General features: G+C 37.0%; 1 protein-coding gene across 1 annotated transcript in view; it reads right to left on the minus strand.

Annotated features, from left to right (window-relative positions):
- The window catches only part of ZDHHC17 (zinc finger DHHC-type palmitoyltransferase 17), a 67,784-nt gene that overhangs the window by 31,528 nt on the left and 11,693 nt on the right, over positions 1–24,563 (minus strand). The window contains exons 2-5 of the mRNA XM_042017703.1: positions 18,712–18,815; positions 10,177–10,299; positions 6,899–6,976; positions 5,391–5,535 (exon numbers count right to left, since the gene is read on the minus strand). Coding sequence (XP_041873637.1) covers positions 5,391–5,535; positions 6,899–6,976; positions 10,177–10,299; positions 18,712–18,815 — 450 coding nt within the window. The remainder of the gene's footprint in view (positions 1–5,390; positions 5,536–6,898; positions 6,977–10,176; positions 10,300–18,711; positions 18,816–24,563) is intronic.

Raw genomic sequence — 24,563 nt, forward strand, 5'->3', positions numbered from 1 at the left:
CACTAAAAAAATCACTGCAAGTTAACATAATGCACGACATGAAGAGTTTTCCTTACAGGCAACAGAGCTATGACAGCATTTCCTATGCCACTTCCCTCAGTTCTTACAAGGAAAATTAGATTGAAAGTGTTTCAATGAAGTCTTCTGCTAGAGGAATTCCTGACAAAAACCCAGAAAGTGAGTGATGTTGCTTTCTGTCATCCCTAGAACCTTCCCTGCTCCAGTAGTCTGCGAAATGCCCAGCACCCTGGGATCCTGACTCACGCTGCTGCTAGCCTGACCCAAGCAGTTGTTTCCCAGAAAATCCAACTTAGTTCCTCCAAAGAATTGCTTTCAAAACACCTCTAGCCTGCAGATAACTTTATATTTCTGAGTTTTTACTCTGTCACCTAATTTAAGAAAAAAATAAAGGAAATTTAAAAAACGAAGTTATGGAGGAAAAGAACAGTTACTTGATTTACTTGCTTGTACTGTTTGTTCAGAAGAGTTACATGGCTGGAGATCAGGATCCAACTCTGTCTGCCCACAGGACTTGTCTAGGTTAGATCCTTTTGAGCCTACCAGGACCACATAACCAGCTGGCATTGCCTTTAACCCCCTGTGGCTGAGATCATGAAGGAAATTAGAACCACTGCCCAATCTCAAGTTCATTCATCCTTGAGAAGCACGACTGATTCACAGCTCACACTGTGTGAACTACATTCTTGGAAGACTGTACAATTTACCACAACATGAACAATCACTCTTTCATCTTTAGATTTCATATAGAAAAGCACCTCTCTGTGACAGTAGGAACATGTTTGCGTGTAAGCAGAACAATTCCTTCAATGATTCCACCTGACAAATCCAAACTACACTTTGACACTCAGCTAAAAGAAAAAACCCAAACCCATGAGCTCCAGACTATTCCCTGCACATAAGTCACCTGGACAGGCTACAGCTATTACTCATATTCAACTACTACATTGGCTGAGGCAGACCCCTTTTCAAAGGAACTTTAATGAGAAGCAAAGCAACTAAGATCGACTTGCAAACTGCTGTATAGACGTAACAAACATGATGTAGCTGTGGATAGCAAACACGTGCTCTAACAAACCTCTCATGAAAAATTCCTTGTTATTTCTTCATATCATTACCATAACCATAGAACAAGTGAGACATTTTAGAAAGAAAGCTCTGTTCCTGCTTTTTACCAAAGAGAGGACTGAGGAAAAAAAGTAAACCTTCAGCAGCTGGTACCTACTAAGAGACTCTTTTTCTATTCTGGTGTGTACCAACAGGCACTTTAGCATTAATTTCTTGTTTAACTCTAGGTGACAGATCAGTGCTCATGAAGGGGCGTGCCTGTGCTGTTAGGACATGGTGCAAGCATTGCAAGAATCAAAGATTCCAACAGTAAGTGATGCAATGATCAAAAATTGCACATACTGCTGCCCTCTGCATGTGGTTCAAGTGTGAACACTGTGGACCACAACTGGCAAAATCTCCTCTTGTTCTAAGGTACAACTCTGGTTCTGAAAGAGAAGAAACTTTGTACATGCAAAGATAACCAGACTCAATCCTAGGACACTAATATGAGATTGCAAAAAAGCTTTCAGAGAGGCAAAAATAGTGGGGAGAAAGAGCTTTCTGCACGAAAAGGAGTTGCAGCAACTCCTCTGCTGCTTAATACTACTTTCTGAAAGCAAGGGTTGACAAGGAAGGATTCTGAAGGGCTGCTAGAGATCAGCATTAGGCTGACCAGGACATTTAACAAGCAATGGTCAAACCAGTACTGTGATGTGGTACAGCCTTTCCAAAAGCACAGAATGCATCAAGAGATCCTACTCAGAATTACATCCAATTACGCAGAAAGGAATCAGGAATGTGCTCCTCTTTAGAACCATTACTGCTTGTTTCACAAAACACAGACCTTCACAGAAAAGACCCATCACATCCTTGCTCAGAATCCTATTCTCCATAAGGAAAAGATCCCTTTCACATGAACTGCTGCCCAGGGAAAGGAAAACAGGCTTTAAAAGCATATCGTAAAGAAGATTTATCAGTAAGGGTGATGTAAGCCTGACAGTATTTCTTAATTTAGGAAAGACATGCTAGTTACTGACTGGAAGCAGAGATTTTGTAGGATTCCTATGGAATGAACAGAGCACAGACCAACAAGAAAGGTAACACACAGAACTAAACCTACCTCATTCCTTCAAACAGAAGCTCTGTTCTGAATATCCTAGTCCATCAAACACACAGTCAGTCTTGACAGTCATAAGGAAGAACACAACTGGACTTACAGTTCTGTAAGTAATGTGCTCTGAGTTGGTTAGGAAATAAAATACTTGGTTCAGAGTCTTAATGCTGGCCTGAGCTTGGTGGAGAGAAGGAGCCTCAGTGGCAACTGAGGTGGCAATGCTTAGGAACACTGCTCATGGACCACAGCACCAAAGTAACCAAGGCTGCTGGTACCACACTGGTATCTCCTAACCTAGATGCCACCTACTTCTAAGCCATAGCTCAGAAGGTGACCCTACATAGCTCGAGACATTAGTTAACATACAAAGTTGCAACTCTGAGAATAAACAAAAAATGCACTTGATGAGTAAGTTCTAGTTAAACTATGAAAATGATAGTTGAACTGTGAGTAAGATATAGTTAAACTATAATTTTAGAACTAGAATATTTCTTACATGATTTTACTCTACAAGCAACTTTATAGTCACTCATCTGGGATTAAGTTACCTCGCACATGCACAGGATGAGAACACATTATTCAACCATTCGTATACCACATCCATATCTTAACTTATTCTAGGTGAATGTTTGTGTATGCAAGGTCCTGATATGCCTCTGGCATTTTAGGTAGTGTAAGCACAATATCAAGCAGTCAAATTATACATTGAACATTTTTAAGTGCCTTCAAGATCTTTTCCAATTTTTCTTTCTCACATTTTTTAAAAATAAAGATCTTACCTAAACTTGAACTGTGCTACAGATTCTGTTATTTGATTTCTGATTATGTTTATATCATGTACTTGTCCCAGGCTTGATTTTGACCCAGGCTGACACAAACAACATGTGTAAATTCTGATACAGCCAGGTATCAGTCTCTCAGAATTCAGTGAGAGACATGACTAAATAAAAAGCAACAGCTGTCTGCTGCCCCTTGGCTGAGTAGTACTTGCTGGCATGAAAGTTGGTTCACTTCCAATCAAAGCCAGAGGGCATTTGACCAAGAGCTCCTCCCCTTCACCACGCTCCAGAAGCTAGAGGACTGGACTCAAGCCTCAGATTGCAAATTTAACCATTGGCTGCTGCAGCCCAGAAGAGAGTGAAACAGCAACACTGAAGCTGGATTCCAGCTGTCTCAAAAACAGACAAGCTAGAAATTAGGAGCAATTTCTTAATCCACCTGTCAGTTCTCTATTCAGTTATGAAAGCTGGCTCTTCTCTGACCACACTCATCCACAAAGGCATCAGGATCAGAACTAACACAGCACAACAGTCTACACTGATCCTTATTTTGATGTTTATTTAGTTGTCATTTGCCACACAGGTATTACAATTAGGTTCAGAACAAGGGCTAGCCTACTCTTGGATATAAGGGAACCCGGTCTCTTTAAAGACCAAAGGCAATTAAGTAGTAGTATATAGGGTAAGCCCACAGAAGCAAAAGCAGTTGAAGTTTCCAAATCCAAATCTCAGCACTACAAAGAAGGTGGGGAAAGAAATAAAAAGAAGAGATTAATGACCTCAGTACTAATTAAAGGAAGATTAAAAAACAGAATCATGTATTTCCCATAGCTTTTAGACAAGCCACGTAGTTTCTGTAGTTGTATGCAATACAGCTAGAGAACTATGATTTTAGGGATTGTTATTACAATGCTATTAATAGTACTAGATTTTAAACATGCAAATCAATATATGATTTTTAAAGTTCAATATTTTGAAGTGCTGTGAAAAATCACTGTTAAAATTAATTTACATTTACATCATGGAAAGAATACCAAAATCCTACTTGATAATATTTGAGGGATTTAATAAAAACCAGTGTTTTAAAAACTATTGATAAGAAGAACTGTTTTCAAAGTAACAGGTTTTCATTTTTAAGGCGATTTTTGTGTCTTTATGTATGTACTCATGTAAAGACATACAGCTTCTTTTGAATTGAAGCATTATATGTTCAAATAAACAGGACAAATCTGTATATAAACATGAAGACAAACAAAGGGAGACTTCATAATCACAGTAGAATATTTTAAAGGCTATTAGTACTTTATTAATGCTATGCTTTAAACAAGTTCACACTTGTATAATATCAGCAAGATTTTTCTGGTAACATAAAATCCCCATATAATTATATGTAATTTGAGAAGAAAATACAAAACTTGCTCCTCATGCAAACACATTCCTCTCCAATCATTATTTCTTACAAAACAACAGTTATACAAAATAGGATCAGACTCTTCTTTTGCCTAGCTTAGTCTTTACCATACACTAAGTACTGTTTTACCAAACAGATACAAACTGAATACTGCCTGGAGCAATAGCTTGGGGTTTTTTACATATACAGGTATAAGTAATTTTCTGCAGCAAATTTAGTATTTGTTTTATACAGACCAAACTCACTGATTTCATATTCTACATGACTCACTGGATCATATCTCACTTGGTATTTGAAAGAGTAAGCAGAATACAGAAGTGTGAACAGCTTTAGTAGTACTGTCATACAAGAGATGGGCTTTGACTTTTCTATATGGTTTACACAGTAAATCAAATTTGTGCTTCAGGCACATGCCTATGGGTGAGTAAATCTACAAATTACAGTGCAGGGGTGCATAGCAAAAACAGGATCAAGTTTTTGAGCAGACAGAATGACAGATGGGACACAAGAGGAACAGTAATGAATACACATTATATACACACTTTACAGATCTAGAAGTAATATAAGGGGCTAGCAAGAAGGTCTGGGGTCGTTTGGTTTTCTATTTACACAAGGAAGTAATTAGGAACAGCAATAAATTAAAAGTTGTTGACTGATATGTCACTAGATTCTTTATCCATGTATAACTGATGATTCTACGAAGAATTCTGCAACACTTGCTACCATTGTCACAGTTACATCTAAAGATTAAATTCATTAGAAATAAAGAATTAGAATTTCCATATACTACATTAGACAGGTGTGAATTAAAGCCAAAGTACTCAGACCACTGTTGCAGGAAATTAATTTAATAGGTGGCACATCAACATTGCAGTCTACAAAAAAGGACATGGAATTATTTTTATATTTATTCAAGTAAATATTTTGCATTTCCTTAATGACAGGTGTAAGTTTCAATTGTGTTCCTACTCTAAATTTTAGCAGAATCTATGTAAATATGGTATTACTTAAAATTTACCTGTCCCTTTGCTATCAGGTAAGCAACAATTGAAGTATGTCCAAACTGGGCAGCCAAATGAATACAGCTACATCCTTCTCCATCAATTAGCGACGGGTCTGCCCCATATTTCATCAGCTGTACAACCATGGATAAGTGACCCTGTCTAAATGTAACAAAACACAAAAAAACAAACAGCTGAATAACTATATGCAGGAAAACTATTAAAATTTGAATACTGAAATACAACAAAGATGTTTAGCAGTTAATTACTCTATCAGAACTCCCACACTTTAACTCATACTTTAAAAACAGCAACTGTCATGATCTGATTCTCCAACTGAGTAAGCAAATTCATTTATATGAGAAATTCTATGCATATAGTGCATTCATCACATGCAATTTGCTTAACTGTACTGCATAGCAAAAAAGACAGTCAACAAAAAAAAGTTACTTTTTAGAAATCTAATGTTTAGAAATCTAATCTGTGACTTCTTCCATACCATATATGAAACCTGCTATTTTAAGAGATGTCAAACTGGCTAGATACTCTCACTTTTTGTGGAGCTTAAAAACTGTGGTAAAACAAAAAAAGGGGGAAAAGAGAAAATTGAAGGTCTACATTTCCTCCACCGTGTGTTGAAAGCTTATGCGTCTTTATGGCATAATGAGCACAGACAAATCTTTCTTTTAGACATGGTGCCTAAGTGTCAGTACACAGCTTCTGACATGAGCAAAAGATCTTTTCAATTTTTCAGAAGCACCTTCAGACAATGCTTCATAGAACAGATTGCAGGTATGAATGAACACCAGGAAATTTAGTCAAGATTTTGTGCTATTTACACAATCACAGACTGTGATCTGTAACAAAAAGAATATAGAAGATGAAGTCTTTAATTGAGGCTAACAACCAAGTCCTCACCTTTAGCAAACAGATTATTTTGATACATTAAATCTTCTAAAAGCTGATTTTCCAAGTCTCTTTTTGCCATCTACAGTTAAAAATATTAATATGGACACTGTTTCTTTCCCACCCATTTCTAGGTGGTTGTCTGAAGGAGCAGGTACTGCTTGAAGGCTGTCTTCAATTTTTTCCAGCCATATGTCGTTCTCTGACCATCTTCTAGATAAGAAACCTGATTTTAAGTGTATCTTTAAAAAAATCCACACATGCAATAGAACACTGCAAGGACAGTGTCACACAAAATCATCCCGAGACCCATCTGCAAAAGTGCCACTGAACTCCAGACAACTTGACAAAAACAAGATCTCAGAAGTAAGAGCAAGGTAAGTTGCCTATACTTTGCTTGTTGTTCTATTGTAGCAATCATCTTCCTCTACATCAGAAAAAACCACATGCTGAAAGCTCCTTTATTTCAAACATGCAACATTCACAGTGAACTCAGTTATTAAAGACTGAATTAATTCTAGTACGAAGTATTCCCATAAAATACAACCATTTCATAAAACTATCAGTACTCCATGTTAAGCAAAGAAACAGACAGAAAATTTCAGAAGACTTTTCCTACCTTGTTGCCCAATGAAGTGGGGTAGAATTTAAATCTCCCCCAAGCTGATCAACAATAGCACCTTTTGATATATAGTATCTGGAATAACAGAAAGAGTAAACATTATTGCTTGTTTTGGTTAAATAGAAAGGACACAAGTGAGCATGTTTGACATAATGCAAAACAGGCAGTTAGAGATCAGAAGACCAGAACCTTTTCTTGCCTTCTTATAACATTCCTTTTTAGAGGTCAAGCATATAATTTCAATTTTTTTGCATTCCTGACAAGGGTTGGGAGACTAGGGATGTCTCCTACTGTGTTTTAAACATTACGCTATTTCCTAGTTTTATTCTATAAACTAACTGCTATATCCAGTTGTACAAACTGTGCTACTACAGAAGCATTATGGGGCTGTTGCATTAAATACAATTCTGAATTACTGGTAGAAGATTATGATGCTAGAAGACTATAATTTTTAGATAATTTTGGCTAAATAACAGAAGTATATACCATTAGACTTGCAGCTTGTAAAATCATTGGAATAACCCTGCTGAAGTCATTGATCCCAGAGATCACACTTAAATTTAAGTTACACATTTAGTGAAGGACTAAGATTTTTACATACTTCTCAATCATTATTAATCAAAGGAAAAAAACCATCTGAGTATTTAAAAAATATTTCTAAATGATGGACTAGAAATTATTTTTCCCTTGAGAACATTTATGGAAAGATAGCTATCTGTAAAAACAAAAGAAGCTACCTATTTTTAACTGCAACAATTCACATTCATAGTCATTTGCAATGTTTCTGTGAACTGTTTTCATTGCTGGGACACTAAGCTAGCAATATTATTTTTCCTTTGTGAAAGAAAATGCATGCTGTAGAAAGGTATCAATGTTTCTAAACACAGGCCTTCCCAGAAGGTTTCTAGTTTTTCATTCACCACTGTCTAACCTTTGAAAAGTACTACCTAGCTGTAGATTTAAGTGTTTGCACATTTCAAATACCTGTGCCTACAGACCTTTCACTTCGAAAATACCTGTCAGGTATATATGAACGCTGCTCTTCCACCCACACAAGCTGTCCTTCAAATCCTCAACATTGAAGTTCTGGCACCACAAACTCTGCTAAGTGTTTCATGACACAGCAAGAAGAAGGGCAACAAACAGAACAACTTGAAAAACATTACTCTTAAGTAACTACCTTCATTTTCTAGAGTGCTTATGGATTCAGAGAATGAAATTTCAAAAACAGCCCTTCTAGGAACCTTTAGGAACAGAAACTGAAAAATGCATGTCACTCTAAACACAACTATAGAAAAAGTTCTTTTACACAGTTGCTTTAGAGCCATCAGACACAATGGAGTACTTCAACAGACTTGCCAAAGGAAAAAAACAGTGTGTAAGACAAATAAGATCTGCTCTGATTGATGCAGGACAGTCCACTCCACTGGTCTCCAACACTAAAAGAACAAAATTTTAACATCTCTGCAGAAGTTAAGTTCTTTAATTTCTCCATGAGAAAAAACGAAGATCTTGTCGAAGTCTTGGTCCCATCTAGGTGAAAACACAAAGCACATATATGGTAAAGAAACAAAGTAATTTTGTTACAGTGAAGTATCAGCTACTAACAGGAGCTATTAAGTCCCCCTTGGGAAGGAGCTACAAAGGAAATCTTGTCTAGATAAAAAGACAGCACAGAGAACATTCACAGTCAAAGCTTGGATTCATCTCTCTGATGTGACAGCCACTCATAGGGAGGTGAACACTAAACAGATTGTCTTCATTCAAACACTGGTCCTTGCAGAAAAGCAGAATATGTTCAGATTACACTGACAGCAGAACTGCTTACTGGTTAGTAGGTTTTATTTAGAAGGAAGAACTTGCAGTTTGACAACTGGGAAAAGACAAGGCGACAATCTCCTGCCAGATGGTGCATTGAAGTAACATTTTATGTTTCTTTAAGGGTGTTTTTAGACTTAGTTGAGATTTATCACTGCATTTTGGTTTCAGTACACAAAAATGGTAAGATTTTTCTGCAAAACCAGACTGAGAACTTAATCTCCTTGTCTAAGCAGATCTTGCAGAAGGAAATTTGTGCTAGATGAGAAGATCCCTGAAGAAAGAAAGAACTGGGCAATCCCACTCTCAGTGAGTCATCTAAGCTTCCACTAGAAGATGCCAGGCATTCAAGTCCTATTTAAGCAAGCTACTCACACTCAAAGCAAGCAGATCTCAAAAGAGGTCACCTTAAGAAGAAAATACATCCACTGATCTCCACATTAGGATCACTAAGTCTTTGGCAGGCATTTGAAAACTACCTCAGCTTGCATTTGGTGCTTGAGGAATCAAAGTGCATGCAGTCACTTACTAGAAGAAGGAAAAGTAGAAGAGAAATCTTTGTCTGGAGAAAGCTTGACACAGGGGATGGGGACATACAGGCAGTAAGTAACTGTAGAGACATAAGGCCATTTTTTGCATTTTTACAAAACCAAGTTGAAGACATACCAAGACATCAGTGACACGATGAAAACACAACAGTGTTGTAGACACTTATCCCTGATTCTACAAAAATATGAAAAGGTTCTGTCGTTTTCCTTATCAATAGGTCCCACTGTTACCTACACTGGAACACAAGTCTCACAATAGACGGGATGAAGAAATACTAAAAAGAAGAGAAGTCTAATTTCAAGCCTGCACTCCCCACAGACAAGCTGCTAAGCTACTTCATTGGAAAGAACTTATATAGTCAACACCCACTAAGCCAGACACTGAGATCTGGTATCACAAGAGTAGACAACTTTATCTCTGTAGTACCAAGCTTGGTAGCCAACATATTTAATGAAATTATCCACTGCACATAATGGGGAAATAGAGAACACTTGGGGAAAGATATGATAGGCTTGAAAACAAATAAAAACCACTAAATAATTTAATTCTAAGGAAATAAAATTAAGTAGTGTCTTGCAAAAAAGAGAGTGAGAGAGCACATAATAAGGTGATATAAATCAAGATCCCCAAAAGACAGAGGAACCTGAAGTGCAAGAACTGCATCAAGAAATGGGAATTTTAGATACAGTTAGACACATCAGTAGTCACATGCACTCTAGTAAACAGCAGGAAGAAAATGCAATGCTGTATGTCACAGTGGGAGAGATGCATTAATGGACAAGAGCTCTGACATATTGTCAAGGAAAAAAGGACAAATTGGACACATTAAAGACATTCAGTTGTCCTAAAAAAAGAAATCAACATTTTTAAGGACATTAATTTTTGTTTAACAAAAGTGTAATACATACTTCACCAGATCTATCCTGTTGTTGATTGCAGCCCAGTGGAGAAGTGTTACATTTTCTTTGTCTGGTTGTCGTACATCATAACCAGCTTCCACCAACTCTCTACATCGTTCATATATTCCATACCTTGAAGAATAAAACAAGATATGTCAAAATGCTTACCTTAGATGAAAATGCATTCAGCAAACACCATACTTTTGGTCACAATACAAAATCTTCAACAGAAGAGAAATGAAGAAGAAACTTTTCTATAGGATAACAAATTTCTTGGAACAAGAAGCTTCCACTGGCAAGTTACATTAATCGAATCAGGATATTGCAGAAGACTTGTGTCCATAGAAAACCGTACTGCAGAGCAAGGCAAAATATCTACCAGCAGCATACTAAATTAAAGTAACCGTTCACTTCCCAGGGACTCCACTACATTTGCTTCTCCCACTTCTGTTCTCCCTCCCTTTCCAGCTCTTGACGACCAAAAAAAGCTTAGTCAGCTGATTTGACAGTATCTTCCTAAAATGCAGGAGAAGATAAGTTCATCAAGCCAACTACAAACACTAGCAGCTCAAATATTTCCCATTCTTCTCAAGACAACAAATAGCAATCTTCCTGATAGAAGTTAGTATCATTTTCTTTTTTAGGCCACTTCAGAATTCTGCACATTAATACGAAATCTATTATTTAAGAGAACTATTAAATGTGATGTACCACCATTTGAAAAAAAATTATGCACATATTTGAAAATTGAAGCAAATTAGGAAGCATAAACATCACTTAGGCATTTAATGTAGGAGTAACTCCAACATTAAATAATGTTTGCCCTGGTGCTTACACTGTTTTACCACCTATTTTTGGGTCAAAAAAAAACAATGCAGAAAAGGAAGTAAAGATTACATTTTGAAAATCTGTACATCCCATAGGGATTTCTCAAGTGTCAAGGAGGAGAATGTGGGAATGCCTTGCAATCAAGGTCAATGCCTTGTGACATCTGACTTCTGCTAAAACAGAATTTTAACAGCCTCTCAAAGTTGGGATTTAACTAAGTTTTTCATGTGCTGCTTCTATGTTCTACTTTCTGCAGAAGAGATAGCCTTAGAAAAGGCTCTTCTGCTTCTCATCAGCTTGCATAACTGATGCAGAGACCTTCTTCCTAGGGTAGTTACCATTCTTATTTTTTCTTTAATGTATTTGAATCTGGAACCTCAATCTGGATGAATGTTCAAATTACTCAAGCCAACAAAACTCAGGAATGCTTTCTAAGCCTACCACAGATTTGAAGCACAAAAATTAGTTGGATGCTATTAAAAAGTACTAGACATAACAGCCTACTTAGATCATGTTGTTTTCTATTTCTTAGGAAAGTTGCATGAGAAATTATGAAAAATGCTGGAAATTGTCATACTAATTATCTTTTCAAACACTACAAGAGATGAGAACAAAGCCTATTGCATGCAGTACATACCAAGTGGCAACACACTTGTAAAATGTGGTCCTTCAGACTGAGTAAAAAAGCAGCAGTTATGAATAATTTTGACAACAAAGCCTTTTTTTAAATCCGTTGGAGGTGGAAAGACATTTGGGTTACAGTGACTTAAAAATGTGCAACCAGCTAGACAAGATACACATGCTCAGACAAACGTAACTGCTAGGAAAACTGGTAAGGTTCTAAGTCAACCCAGTCTTTAGGCACACTTGATCTACCAAGTCCTAGTTTAGATCAGTAGTGCGGCCCGATGAGCTTGTACAAATGGCTTAACACATACATACCATTCCTGACTTCTCATCTCAGCTGGAAGGGCCACTGAAACAGGTTAGGACTACAAAAGGCAGGTCAGCCAAGAACAAGGAGTCAAGAGACAGTAGGAGAGATGGGGGAAAGAAGGACTTCCAAAAGCAGGACAGCAAATTCTGATTTTCCTACAGTACAGTATCACACTGCCATATTACAGTGTCTGAAGGCAGCCTGGAAAGTGATTCATATAGAATGGCAATACAACCATTTGTTGACAAGCGGTTCTACTCCAATTAGCTGTTATGACACCCCTTCCTGCTCGAGATAGCCTGCTGTCTTCACTTAAAGTACAAACTGAAACCATAATGTAAGAAATTATTGACCTAAGCACTACTCTTAGGTTTAACAGTCACCAGCAAAAAAAAAATGTATCGCCTAAAGCTGAGTTTAGCTGACTCTCCTCCTGTTTAAGTAAGCAGTACAAAACAGCAAGTAGGAATTTTTAAAATAAATTATTCTAAGTTATCAGAAAGATACAAAGAACACAAGGATACAACAATGTTAACTTCCTATAAAGTGTAAGAAGCAATCATGTAAAGCTTTCATGCAACGGATTAGGATTTTCCTCACATGTATTTGTTTCGGGTGGGATCAAGTTACTCTTCTTCAGAGTGGTTCCTATGAGGCTATGTTTAGTATTTGTGAGCAAAACAGTGTTGATTAACACCAATATTTTAGCTATTGCTGAGCAGTGCTTACACAGAGTCAAGGCCTTTGCTGTTCCTCATTCCTTGTTTTGCTTTGCTTGTGTGTGCAGCTTTTGCTTTATCTATTAAACTTTGTTTATCCTTAGCCTTTTGGTCAATTTCTCTATCCCACCAGAGGGAAGCAAGTGAGCAGCTGTGTGGGATTCAGCTGCCCAGCAGTTAAACCACTACATCACTATTGGCCAGCTATGGCAAACTGCACATACGCTTTAAGACGAGTGTCCTACCAAGTTGACTACACAACACAAAATGAACCTCCTGAAAGTAACCTTTGATTCCTACCCAAGTTTTTGTTAGACCATGCTGCCAAGATAGGTATAACCAAGAAGCACTATACAATCTTGGGGGAAGGGGGCAGAGGGGTGATTATTCTTTGGGTTTTTTTGTGGGGGGAGGGCTGGAAGGGTTATTTGTTGGGTTATTTTATTAAAAGCAGAACTATAGTCCTACAGAAAATGTGATGCTATTTTCTGAAGAACTTGGCTTAAGAGGTATAAAAACAAAGGAAACCTGTCACAAGTGACCCTGCAGCCTGTTGAGGCAGAATGCTGGTGCCAGTGCCTCGGCAGAAGTTCCCACAGAACGCTCCAATTATGCTCCGCTGACGTTTACAAATACCTCCTTCTAGAATTCACCCGAACACTGTGGTGAGGCCCTGGGCAAAGACTGCTGGCATGGCTTCAGATACAAGAAGGAATAGTATGAACAGATTCCTTCTTTGGGCATAGCATCATAGACTTCCCGTTCTTCCCACCAGAAGGCAAACTACAAGTCACAGTACATGGTACTACTTGGCTACAAAATAGAACACAAAATTCTGCATTACATCAGAACAGCCTTTACAGTAAAACAAAGCTCTTTCCAAAAGTGATACTGAGTATGAGGTATACAGCAATTTTTTAATTTAAGTCACCCTCAGTTTGTCTATTCCTAGCCATTTACTTTTGGTACCTTGAACTCAATCATAACTGTTTACTAAAGATGCAGCACACAAGGTATAATTTTATGAATCTTCAATTTATTAAATTGTCAGAAGAGGACTTAAGGATCTTGACAGACAAAATCTGCCTGGCAAAAAAAAAGTTAGGAATTTACAACAATTTGCTCCTCTTCCTGGAAACAGCAGGCTCTCTACTATTAAATAGAACACTGAATCTGCTGCAGTTATGGTTTCTTGAGCTCTGTTGCAGAAGTGAAGCATTCTTCTCTCACATACAACCTACAGTCTTCCGCCACCAATTTGCTGCAGCTGACTTCAAGGTTCATGATGCACTGTTTGGTTAGAAAATGACAAAGTCACCTATTTCAGACACAGTGTAATCACGCTTGTAATGTTATTATAAAGGGCTCTACACCCTTCAAGAGTAATGGAGAGAAAGATTCAAATCCTCACAGGAGACTGATATATTCATCTAACAAATACTCAGCAGCTGAGTGAATTCTAGAGGGTGATGCTGTAAACATCAATATGGAACATAATTAAAGCATATTATTGAGCATGTCTTGTTCTGAAAGAAAGAGGATTAGTCCAGGGCAAGAATACCATTGTGCAAGCTCATTTTGCGATCACAGTCTCTAAGCTATTTCAGTAACTAACCTGTAACATTTTATTTGTCATTGCAGGTTAAAGATATTCTGACCTTAATACTTTGAAAAACAGTACCCTACTGCCTTCTGCATTTTAAATATGTAATCCATTTTCTACTCTTTTGCCTACAAACACATAGACTCTTGAAAATAGACAATGCCAGCTTTACAGCACGATTAACATTAAATTTGGCCACAATAATAGGAAGGAATCTCTCTACACTGAGCACATCACCATGCCAACAAAGAGTAGGTAAACCAGGAGCTCACTCCCTCATCTTGCTATAACTGTAACTCAAATCAAAGCAACTGAAATTAACTGAAAATGCAATTAACAGAAAATGGATTTTTTTTCTCTTTTCAAATCTCATTCCCATGAATAATGATGGTAAATACTAACAAAGCCTTTAACACATTCTCAAGGTTTTCGTGTTAACAGTAAGACAATTTTGTTTTCAACAGAAAAGGTTTAACTTGAGCTGCTTAATGGACTATTAACAGCAGTGTTGAAAGACAAAAGAAATTCAGCTCTTACTGAATACTGTTCCAAAGCCCTAAATTGTCTCGACAGTTGTGGCCATATTACTAATGTGGTTAAAAAAGTCCCACTCTTCCACAAAAACATCAGGTACATTTCACTTTCAGCAATATAATCAACCCCATGGGCACAAATAACCAGGAATAATGGATGTGTATCTGTGTCACAGTCCGTCCACTCTCTCCTGTGAGTAGCTGAAAAGAGCCAGGAATAACTCTTCCTCTGGCCAACCCTTACCAATTTTAATCATTCAATATATAGCTTTATTTTTATCAGTTACCCTATGACTGATGAGAAATAGTCATGAAAAAAGCATGAATCCAACAATTTTTTCCTTTGCGAGACTCAACATAATTCATATTTTATGCTGCACTATTTCACAATGCACAGAACTTCATTTTGAATGATCTCATTGAATAAAACGTAACAGAAAAGTTAATCTTGTGATAATGAAATTGTAACACTTGAGTACAAGGAATCAATCTTCCAGATGTCACAAAAGCACTTATTAGTATCATTAATCTTTAATACCCATGTTCATGATGGTCATTTAACTTACTTTCAACAAAGCTGGAATTTGATAAAACTCCCTAAAAGCCAAAAGTGTCTATTCACTCTCAAGAGAACTGAAGAACACAATGCGAGGTTTAATGTGTCTCAGATTTTGTTCTCCTACTGACAGCCCACCACATGCTTCTCTACTTGTGAACTTCAGCTATCTCTCAGTTTCTCAGTTTAAAGATTTAAAACAAAATGAACAGCAACTTTGTCACATTAACACAGGACGTTTCCCAATACATCATATTAAAAGTTATGACTGCTGCCTTGGATGACAGAGGGCTACTGGTGCCAGACAACAGAAATAAATGTACCCAATCACCATTAAATTTCACCTTTAAATCACTTATGACAGTTTTGGTTTTGTTTTTTTTTTTTTTTAAACAAGACTCCATTCCCTCCCTGGAGCTCCAGTGAGAACTCTGAATATCACAGAGGAACAAAACCAAAGGCAAGCATGGATGATTTTTTTACTATTCCTTTGAAAACAGTTTTTTAAATACAGATGAGTGGCCTGCTTCTGCTTTCAGAAGTGGAGACTTTCTATGAACCAAACAATTTTGCTATAGCCAAATATAATATGGCAAAAAATTACATATACATTCTAACATCTGAAACATGAAGGGCCAAGACAGTGCTACTTTGAAAGCTACCTAGATGCTCTTGGACATGTTTACAACAAAGTCAGTGAAAAGTGCTCTTTGTATGAATAGGTACTAAACCCAAACACTGTGATTTTTACTCCAGCAAAATTTTCTACAAAATAAAAACAGAGACTGACTATTTTTGATACAAAGCATGCCAAGGGTCCCCAGGTCTTCCGGAGAACTCATGAGGAGCATAATGGGGAAAAAATACAAATACCAACAAACTCTCTTCAATGAGCCAAACCACTGTTTTCTATATGAAGCCTTAATGTGATTATAAGAAGTTATTATAATTGTAGCTCATACCATATGAGCGTGTTAATTTGAGTCCAATCTACAGATTAAGAAGATATAGCACTGAAACAGTTCAATAAGATATGATGCAACATACAAATACTTATGGAAAAATGTGAGGAGTTTGCAAGGTCGTATTTTTCCTTGCTGAAAAACAAAATTGAGCACAGCAATTTACTAACACTGTTTTATTTCTGTGTAATCCAGTGTCAATAAAAACATGTCAAAATAGAATTCTACATTCAAACAGCATATATGAAATATAGATGAGTTTTAGATTTTTTCATCCCATTTTTCTCACCATCACCTTTAAGGTTTAAGGAACTATAATCTCAATTTTCATGTATGTTGGAACAATAACATAACAAATTATTTTTTCCAGGAGAAACTGGAGTTGGGAAAAACCCCACCCAAACCAAGAGACTGAAAAATCTTACTATATTTTAATTCTTATTATATTTTGCTACATCTTGCTTCAACTTACTGAACTGCTTATGGGAAGCGTTCTAGGAGACTGACGGGTGGTCCTTTTTTACAAAAACTTTGTGGTATCTTACTTACTTAGCACTGAACTAAAAAGTAAGGAAAGTCAGCAGATATTTTAATCTCAGTGAGTACTAATTTTAGAGGACAAAGGGGAGAAGATAAGATCACCTATTTTTTTATACATAAATGTGATAGGTTATGCTTTTACAAGTGCAAATAACTACATCATTTTAGTAGAAAAAGCGTATCTTTTCAAGAACACTGAATTAATGTATCAGCAGCATTATTTATTTTACTGCAAATCTTATAATACTTGGTGGGTTTATTTTCTACCTTAAATTTCAGACATATTTCACTTTATGACAGACATTTTTTATAACATGGCCTTCAAAACCTAGTAAATGCTTAAATAAAAGTGTGTCTGAGAGGACACAGCCTCAAGCTGTGCCAGGGGAAGCTTAGGCTAGATATCAGAAAAAAATTCTTCACAGAAAGAGTGGTTTGGCATTGGAATGGGCTGCCCAGGAAGGTGGTTGAGTCACCAACCCTGGAGGTGTTTTAAAAAGCCTTGATGAGGCACTCAGTGCCATGGTTTAGCTGGTAAGGTAATGTTAGGTCACAGGTTGGACTCGATGATCTCAAAGGTCTTTTCCAACCTAGTTCATTCTGTGATTCTGTGAATTCTCCTCCTAATCAGGGAAGTGCTGCCTGGATACCACAACTTGATCATGTTGACAGTCCCCCTTCCCTGCAATATTAACCATTAGGGCTACAATACGAAACTGCAGTCCTTGTGGTGAGATGTCAACTCAGACCAGTTGGTTCTTGTATGAGGAGACTAGAAAAGACTTGTAACAACTCAGCTGAAAGCACAGATCAGCCTGAATCTGAGGGTTAACAGGGACAAAGGTATTTTAGGTTTCCAAATACGCAGTGAGCATACAAGAATAGAAGTAGGTAACTTGTAAAACCACTTCTGCTGTCAAACACACTTCCATACTTTTATAAGAAACAGCTAGTTTGATATTGTGCCAGTATTGTAATTTCTAAAAATACCCTAATATGAGTATTATAGGTTGCAGTGCTACCATTAAAGTACTTAGAGCAACAATAGCAGAGTCAGACATCTGTTTCAGGGAGCTAAACTCCTTACAACTCCAAAAATGAAGGAAAGTACATACTTCCTACTCCTAAACTGGGCCTGTGTCACATGCAGAGCTGCAAAGCTGCTTTCTTATAGGAAAAAAATGTAAGAAAAATTTTGTCTTGAGAAGAAAAAGGCAAATAGCTCTCTAAGATCCATAATGGCTCAAGCATTCAAATTGAAAATACAATATTAAAAATACAAATCTTACAGAACTATCTCAGCTCATTGAAGAAAAGTGATGGTGGTGACAGTTTCTGAATGGCAAACAGTAGCAAACTAAAAAAAAGCATCATGACAACTCTCCAGAAAGTCTTGTAAATTAGTATCTGCTACAGGACTGTGGAACAAACAAATTTGTATAATACATCTGCATAAAGAGGGCAATTAAATCTGCACTCAGTTTACTCCTACAGTCCTCCATGAAAGTTAGAGACACATTCTTTCTAACCTATAAATCAATCAAACCCTTATGTTTGCATATAAATGTTGCCTGCTTACCTGTAAATCATCACTGACAGAAAATAAACATCAGTACCATTCTCTCTTCCAGCAATCTGTCCAGCAACCACCTATATTTACAACTCACCACAATTCCTCCCATTTTTTTTATACAATGATCAAAAATCTGTCCTAACAGTAATTTTGCAGAGGTTACTTCTGAAATCTTCCACTACTGGATTGAAAAAATACAGTTTACCTTCCACTTTACACAAATAAAGCAACCCATTTTACTGTTTCTAACTGATAAAGACACAGACAAATCTAACATTCAAAAATAAACTTACTGCGTGGCTTTGACAATGTCCCAAGTGCTGTAATCATCAATGTGGCTTTTCCGTCCAAGAGATTCACTGTATCCATGGTTGTAATGGCTTTGAGGTTTTATTTCCTAAAAAAAGACAAACTTGCTTTTAGAACACCCAAATTAGGAAGTTTCTGAGGAAAAAAAAAAGTTAATTTTATAAGCAAAATTAAAACCAGTACCCAGTTCAATGTACTATAAAGCTACCTAAGTGTAACAGGGGTACATTTCTACATTTTGGAAAGCAGGCTACCATATTCCCCAGTATAGTTTTCAAACACTTTACAGAAAACACGACTTGCAATCACAGGGTCCTGCCAAATCCTACACTTTTTTTCCTACCTGTGTTTTTACAGAATGCTAACAAAAACTAAGAACAAATTTCTTTGGTTACTATTGGGCTTGGGTTTTTATTTTTTGTTTTGCTTTACTTTGCTTTTACAAATGCAACATAACACAGCTAGAAAAGCTATTTGCCATAAACCGACAAAGTCTCAGTATGTTTCTACAAATTAATGTTGCATTTCAAATAGCAGAGGTTATCTGTGTATGTTTAAGCTGTGGCTCTCAGAAGTAAATGGCATGACCATGATGTGTGCTTCGACAGATACAGCTCCCTGACTTAATTCTGTTGATGAAAGGCAACACTTTCAGGCTCAGTGCTTCCCCTGTTGGAATCTATACTCAAACACTGTATTAACAGATCACTAGGGCAGCAAGACACCATTTTTCTTTACAACACTCAGTGTTGTAAAGTGCAAGCTGAAACTGAACAATTAATTTTATACATCTTCTGGACAATTTCCTATGCGTTGCAGATACTATAGCCGATTGCCTCTGTGCACCAGCCATGCAATTCAGCATAGCTGCATAAAAAACTATGAAAACTGCAATATGGGTGAAAAAGCAAAAAAAAAGGAACAAGCTCTCTGCACGTTCTAAAGATACATCTCAGTTGATTTCATTAAAGTGTATTATTTACGTTCAGTTTTCCCCAACATATACTTCCATGAGAAGAATTTTTATCTTTAATCTAAATCTGGAAAAACTTTTAAAAACCCCATGAAAGGTGTTTAATTAAACAGTTTCAACTCCCACTTAGTTACTGCAATGAGCTACCAACTTGTTCATTATTATACTAGACAGATTTTTAATTTTTTTTTTAAATAAAGAGAAATGAGTCAAGACAATGATCACGTAGTGCACCTAACCTTAAGAAGGATTCATAGTCACAAAGCTCCACTACTACCTCTCCTTAGAGGCATACGTTGCCCTGTTAGCTTAACTGACTAAGAGATATATTAGGGTTAGGGAGAGTTCCTATTGCCAGCATGAGCATGAGCAGGCCTTCCTATTTCTCATGTTCTCTCAGCTGGGCAGTAATTTCTGCAAAAGGAGCTGGTGGGCACAATGAGAAATAACTGCTTATTGTGCCCAGTTGGGGCTAGTGAGCCAACGTGTTTTCTTGCTTCCCGGGACATTAACCCGCTCCCCACTGAATGAATGGGAGTTTAAGTTAACTGCCCTCTAGCGCTCAGATGTTAATTCATCTTGGCTGTTACTTCACAATAACTATTTCTACTCTAAAATTATTACATACATTATCTATATCTTTTAAAGACGCTAAAAAAAAAAAAAAAAATATTTAAGTCTGAAACCCACATTTTAAGTATTTCCAGATTTCAACATGCTGAAGTACCACTTAGGCAAAAGTCTAAAAACTCTGGATACCAGTTATAACTTCAGAGTAAACTATCAAGAAATTAGTCTAGTTGCAAAGCTGAAAACTCTCAGTATTTACTTAAAAATTGAGTAACTTCAGTTGAGCATGTTTGTATTTGTTACATACAATATACCTATTTCAGACAGGAGGAAAAAATCCAAGTAAGAATTTCTAATGCATTAAGTACATTTTGTTGCACTAAATTAATATAGTAATTTATATAGTTAGATAAACTATGAAAATTTATACTCTAAAAAAAAATCTTTCACAAAATTGAATCATTTAGAGCTTTATAACCAGAACACAGTTAACACTGATACTAGTGCAGCAAGTCTTTGTTATCAAAATAGACTTATTCTTACGCACAGCTTTTCTTCAGAAAAACAATTTTTTCCGTTTCCACAGTACCTAAGTGATCAGCAGATTATATCTTTTCTTGACCACAATGTCATTCTGCAGCATTTAATTTTTCTTTCCAAGCCTGAAAAATTACCTAGATGAACCAATTAAGCATAGCCGGCCCAGCAGGAAGGTTGCTCTGTTGCCATCTCTACAGGAGAGACAACCTAAAAATGTAACAGGGCATCTGCTGTCATCCAAGTCATATGTTACAAACAATCCTCTTATAATTCAGAAGCATAGCTTTGCTTTGTATCTGAAGAAGGCAACAGCTTAACCAAGCCTTTTTTCCCTCAGCTACCAGGTAAGCCAGAGTGTTATCTGGAGTAAAAGATGCTGGAAAAGATACCAGAGATCATTACAATTTAAAAGAGAAAGTAAAATATAAGAGAAGGCTATATTCATTAGTTTGTTCCACATTATTTTTTTTCTTGTCCATCATATTAGGAAAAAAGCAGGATTTATACTATCTCTGTTACCCCATTATTACACCACACATCTGCAGCAGGATTTTACATATCAACTTGTAATGCTCAGACCCTGAAAAGCTAGAAGGATAAGTAGGCAGAGACCTGAACAAAGAAATATTCACTGTCCTGGAGCATCTTGATGAGGAGACAGTAGTCTGATGTATTTTTGAGCCTCCCACAGCTACTGGAAGGGGGAAAAGTCTCTCATCTAACAATTATTAAAAACAAACTGAGAAACTCTGGCTGTCTTTCAGTCATATATTAGTGTACCAGAGAACACTATTTTTACTAACCTGCATTTTCCTGACCACTTCAAGCATGCAAACATGGTTTCCGTTCCCTTGAGCCTACAGTAGCCAGTCAAGAGAGCATTCTCAAGCAGTGTACATTAATGTCAGCCTAGAGTGATCATGAAATCACAGCCTTATGATACTAATGTTTCCACAAAAAGGTTTAAGAGAATACAACAAAACTTCAGGTATTAACTAATAACCATGTAAATTTTAAAAAGTGAGAGGTGGTATTAACTCCTGCTTACTAGTTTCCTAATGACTTAAAGCTAATGACAGTACCTTTAAAAATATATATATTTCTTTTGTACTGATAGCATCTCTGAACTACTCTTTTTAACAGAATTTGTAAGTTTCAATATACATCAATACAAAATAGCTGAAGTCAAAAAACATTTGAGGTGATCACAAGTGATGCATGAGACACAACTAAGCAAGAAACAGTTCTCCCCTTTTTCCCCCCCAGTACATACCTGAGCAGCTACAATCCATTTGTTTAATATAAAGACTCACAACAAATATAAACTTAAAGTGAGCCCTATGTTTTATAATTTATTAAGAGAGTTGAGTTCATATTTTACATTTAGGAATAGCTGAAACAATTCCTAAAATCCTCAAAGTTTTATGAGCATCACAGCCTCCAAAATCATACCACGGAGTCTTCTATAGCACAGTGTAAACTGTGGAAAAAAGGATGACTTTAGATGTGCCTGAAAAGAACATGCAGACACAGCTCATTTTGGAAGTAAATCTTTAACAGTACATCACAGGAAAGCATATAAAATCTGAATTCTCAGCCAATACAGTCAGTTCTCTGCAGCCCAGACACAGACTCCCAATCTTAGACTCAAAATTTATCAGTCATTATTATCTATGCAACTTGGCAGTTGCATGCTGGCTCACAGTAGCATGCTGGCTACTGCAAGAGCCATTCTGCTAGGGATAGCTCTTACCTGGCATTATGAGTGCCTAGTTTACGACTGTAATCTGCAGAGTAACCTCTGGGTTCTTAAGTCAAAAAGCTATCAGGAATCAGGAGAAAAGAAAACCTAGATTTTGTGAATCGCAGTCATAGTTGATTCACCTACTGATAGGCGATTTGGACCAAGTCAATGCAAATAATGCTGTTACACACTGTGCTTGGCTGATAAGGCAAAAAGAAAAGAAGCAAGGTAGCAGCTAGAAACTGAAAATAATTGTTTTCAAGGTTCTGAAATTCCTGTGCAGGGCTAGGGCACCAGAATATAAATGCAGAAGAGTAGTTTCTCCTAATTATTCTAGAAAGAATGATTTAGAAAGAAATAATCAAAGACTAATATTAAGAGAATGCAACATAGGTTTACGCCACTAACTGGGCAAGCTACCAATAACAGGAGAACAACTGACAGCCTGAGGTAGGAGACCTTTAGAAGACCTACAATGAATGAATGCAAACCAGGTACCTGCTCAAGGTGGCACATTTCCCATTTCTAAATGTTTCGCATAGCAATTTAAAAGACTGCCATTTAAAAACCTGGTGATATTAAACACAATCTCTTTTTACATGCATTGCTCCCACAGACAACAGCTTCAGCGCAGGCACGACCATCAGATGCTGCCGTAACACACCCAGGCACATCTCTAAGCGGACGGCAGGCTGCTTGAACAAAGCTGGCTGTGCCCAGGCATTACACAGGCTGCTCAGCCCCAGCAGGACCACCCGCAGTGGTGCTACATCGGGGGCAATTTGCCCAGTGTGGGTCATTCTGCAGCAGCAGCTAAGATAGAGAGAAATCACACTTATGACATTTACATAGTATCTCTTTTCAGAGTTAACAAAAAATAGTAACACACAAAATAGCGATTACTTCCTCCAACTTGCTGGACAGAAGAGAAAGCTTAACTTTTAAATCCTACAATGATCTAGATTACCTGACTCCCACTACTAAAGGAACAGAAATAAGCATTAAAAAGTGAAAAATAATGAGTTTAGGCTTTTAAGTTCCCACCTAAAAGAATGAACCTCCCCTAAATTCACACGCCCTCACACAAATTTTAGGAATATACTTTAAATTCTTGAAACTACTATGATTTTTTTAAACATATGATATGACAGATTGATAATAAAGTAGCAACATAACATTTTGAGCCTAGAGTATAAACTGCATTCACAAATGGCTTCAACAACATTTCCCAAGTGTTAAAATATTTTCCCTTTTTTGATGAAAATATTTATTCCAGGAAAATTTAATTTTTCAATTATGATCAGCTGTTAAAAAACCCTAACAGCCAATCATAAGATGAAAACCTAATTGAAACCCAAGTGCACTTGATTTTTGCTATTTTGATCTTTAGTGACAACGGCTCTTCCCCAGCTGAGAGTCAGGAAAACTAGTAAGAAGGTAGTAGAGCAGAGGCCTGATGTCACTGATATAAAATAAGTAAGTTGCAAACAGTAGTCTCTAGTTATTTCATCCTGTTTCAAGGAGCCATTTCCAAGTAGGACTTGAGCCAAAGTTGTTACCTTTGCTAAAAGAGAAAGGTCATTCCTCTGCCCACTCTTTCCCACTGCTCTTGGTTCCATGCTCCTGCTGCCTAACTCAAGCCAGCTCTGGTATTTGGAGCTATGGTCACACCACGCCCACTCCACTCCATTACAGGAAAGGGGAAGGGGGGAACAACAAGAAATAGAAAACTCTATCTTTTAGTAGGACAGCAAGCTGAATCTGTTTCTTCTGTGAAAACACAGGCTCCAGAGCCACTCAGAAAGGAAAAGCAAGTCAACAGAAGGTAGCAGGAACGTTTCCACAGCTGCTAATTGTTAATTTGACTAAGCAATCATGGAACACACCACAGCTTTTAAATACCCAAGAAGTTGGGCTGACAGGTTGAAGAAAATTATTCTGCTTAGAAATTGCTAGAGTTGGCTAGCTTAGAAGGTTGCAAGAAAGACAAATTTTGTTTACCTGTAAGA

This window comes from Corvus kubaryi, unplaced genomic scaffold (genome assembly GCF_017639235.1).
Source record: "Corvus kubaryi isolate FWS band 111438036 unplaced genomic scaffold, C.kubaryi_AGA036_p1.0 137, whole genome shotgun sequence".
Taxonomy (NCBI): Eukaryota; Metazoa; Chordata; class Aves; order Passeriformes; family Corvidae; genus Corvus; species Corvus kubaryi.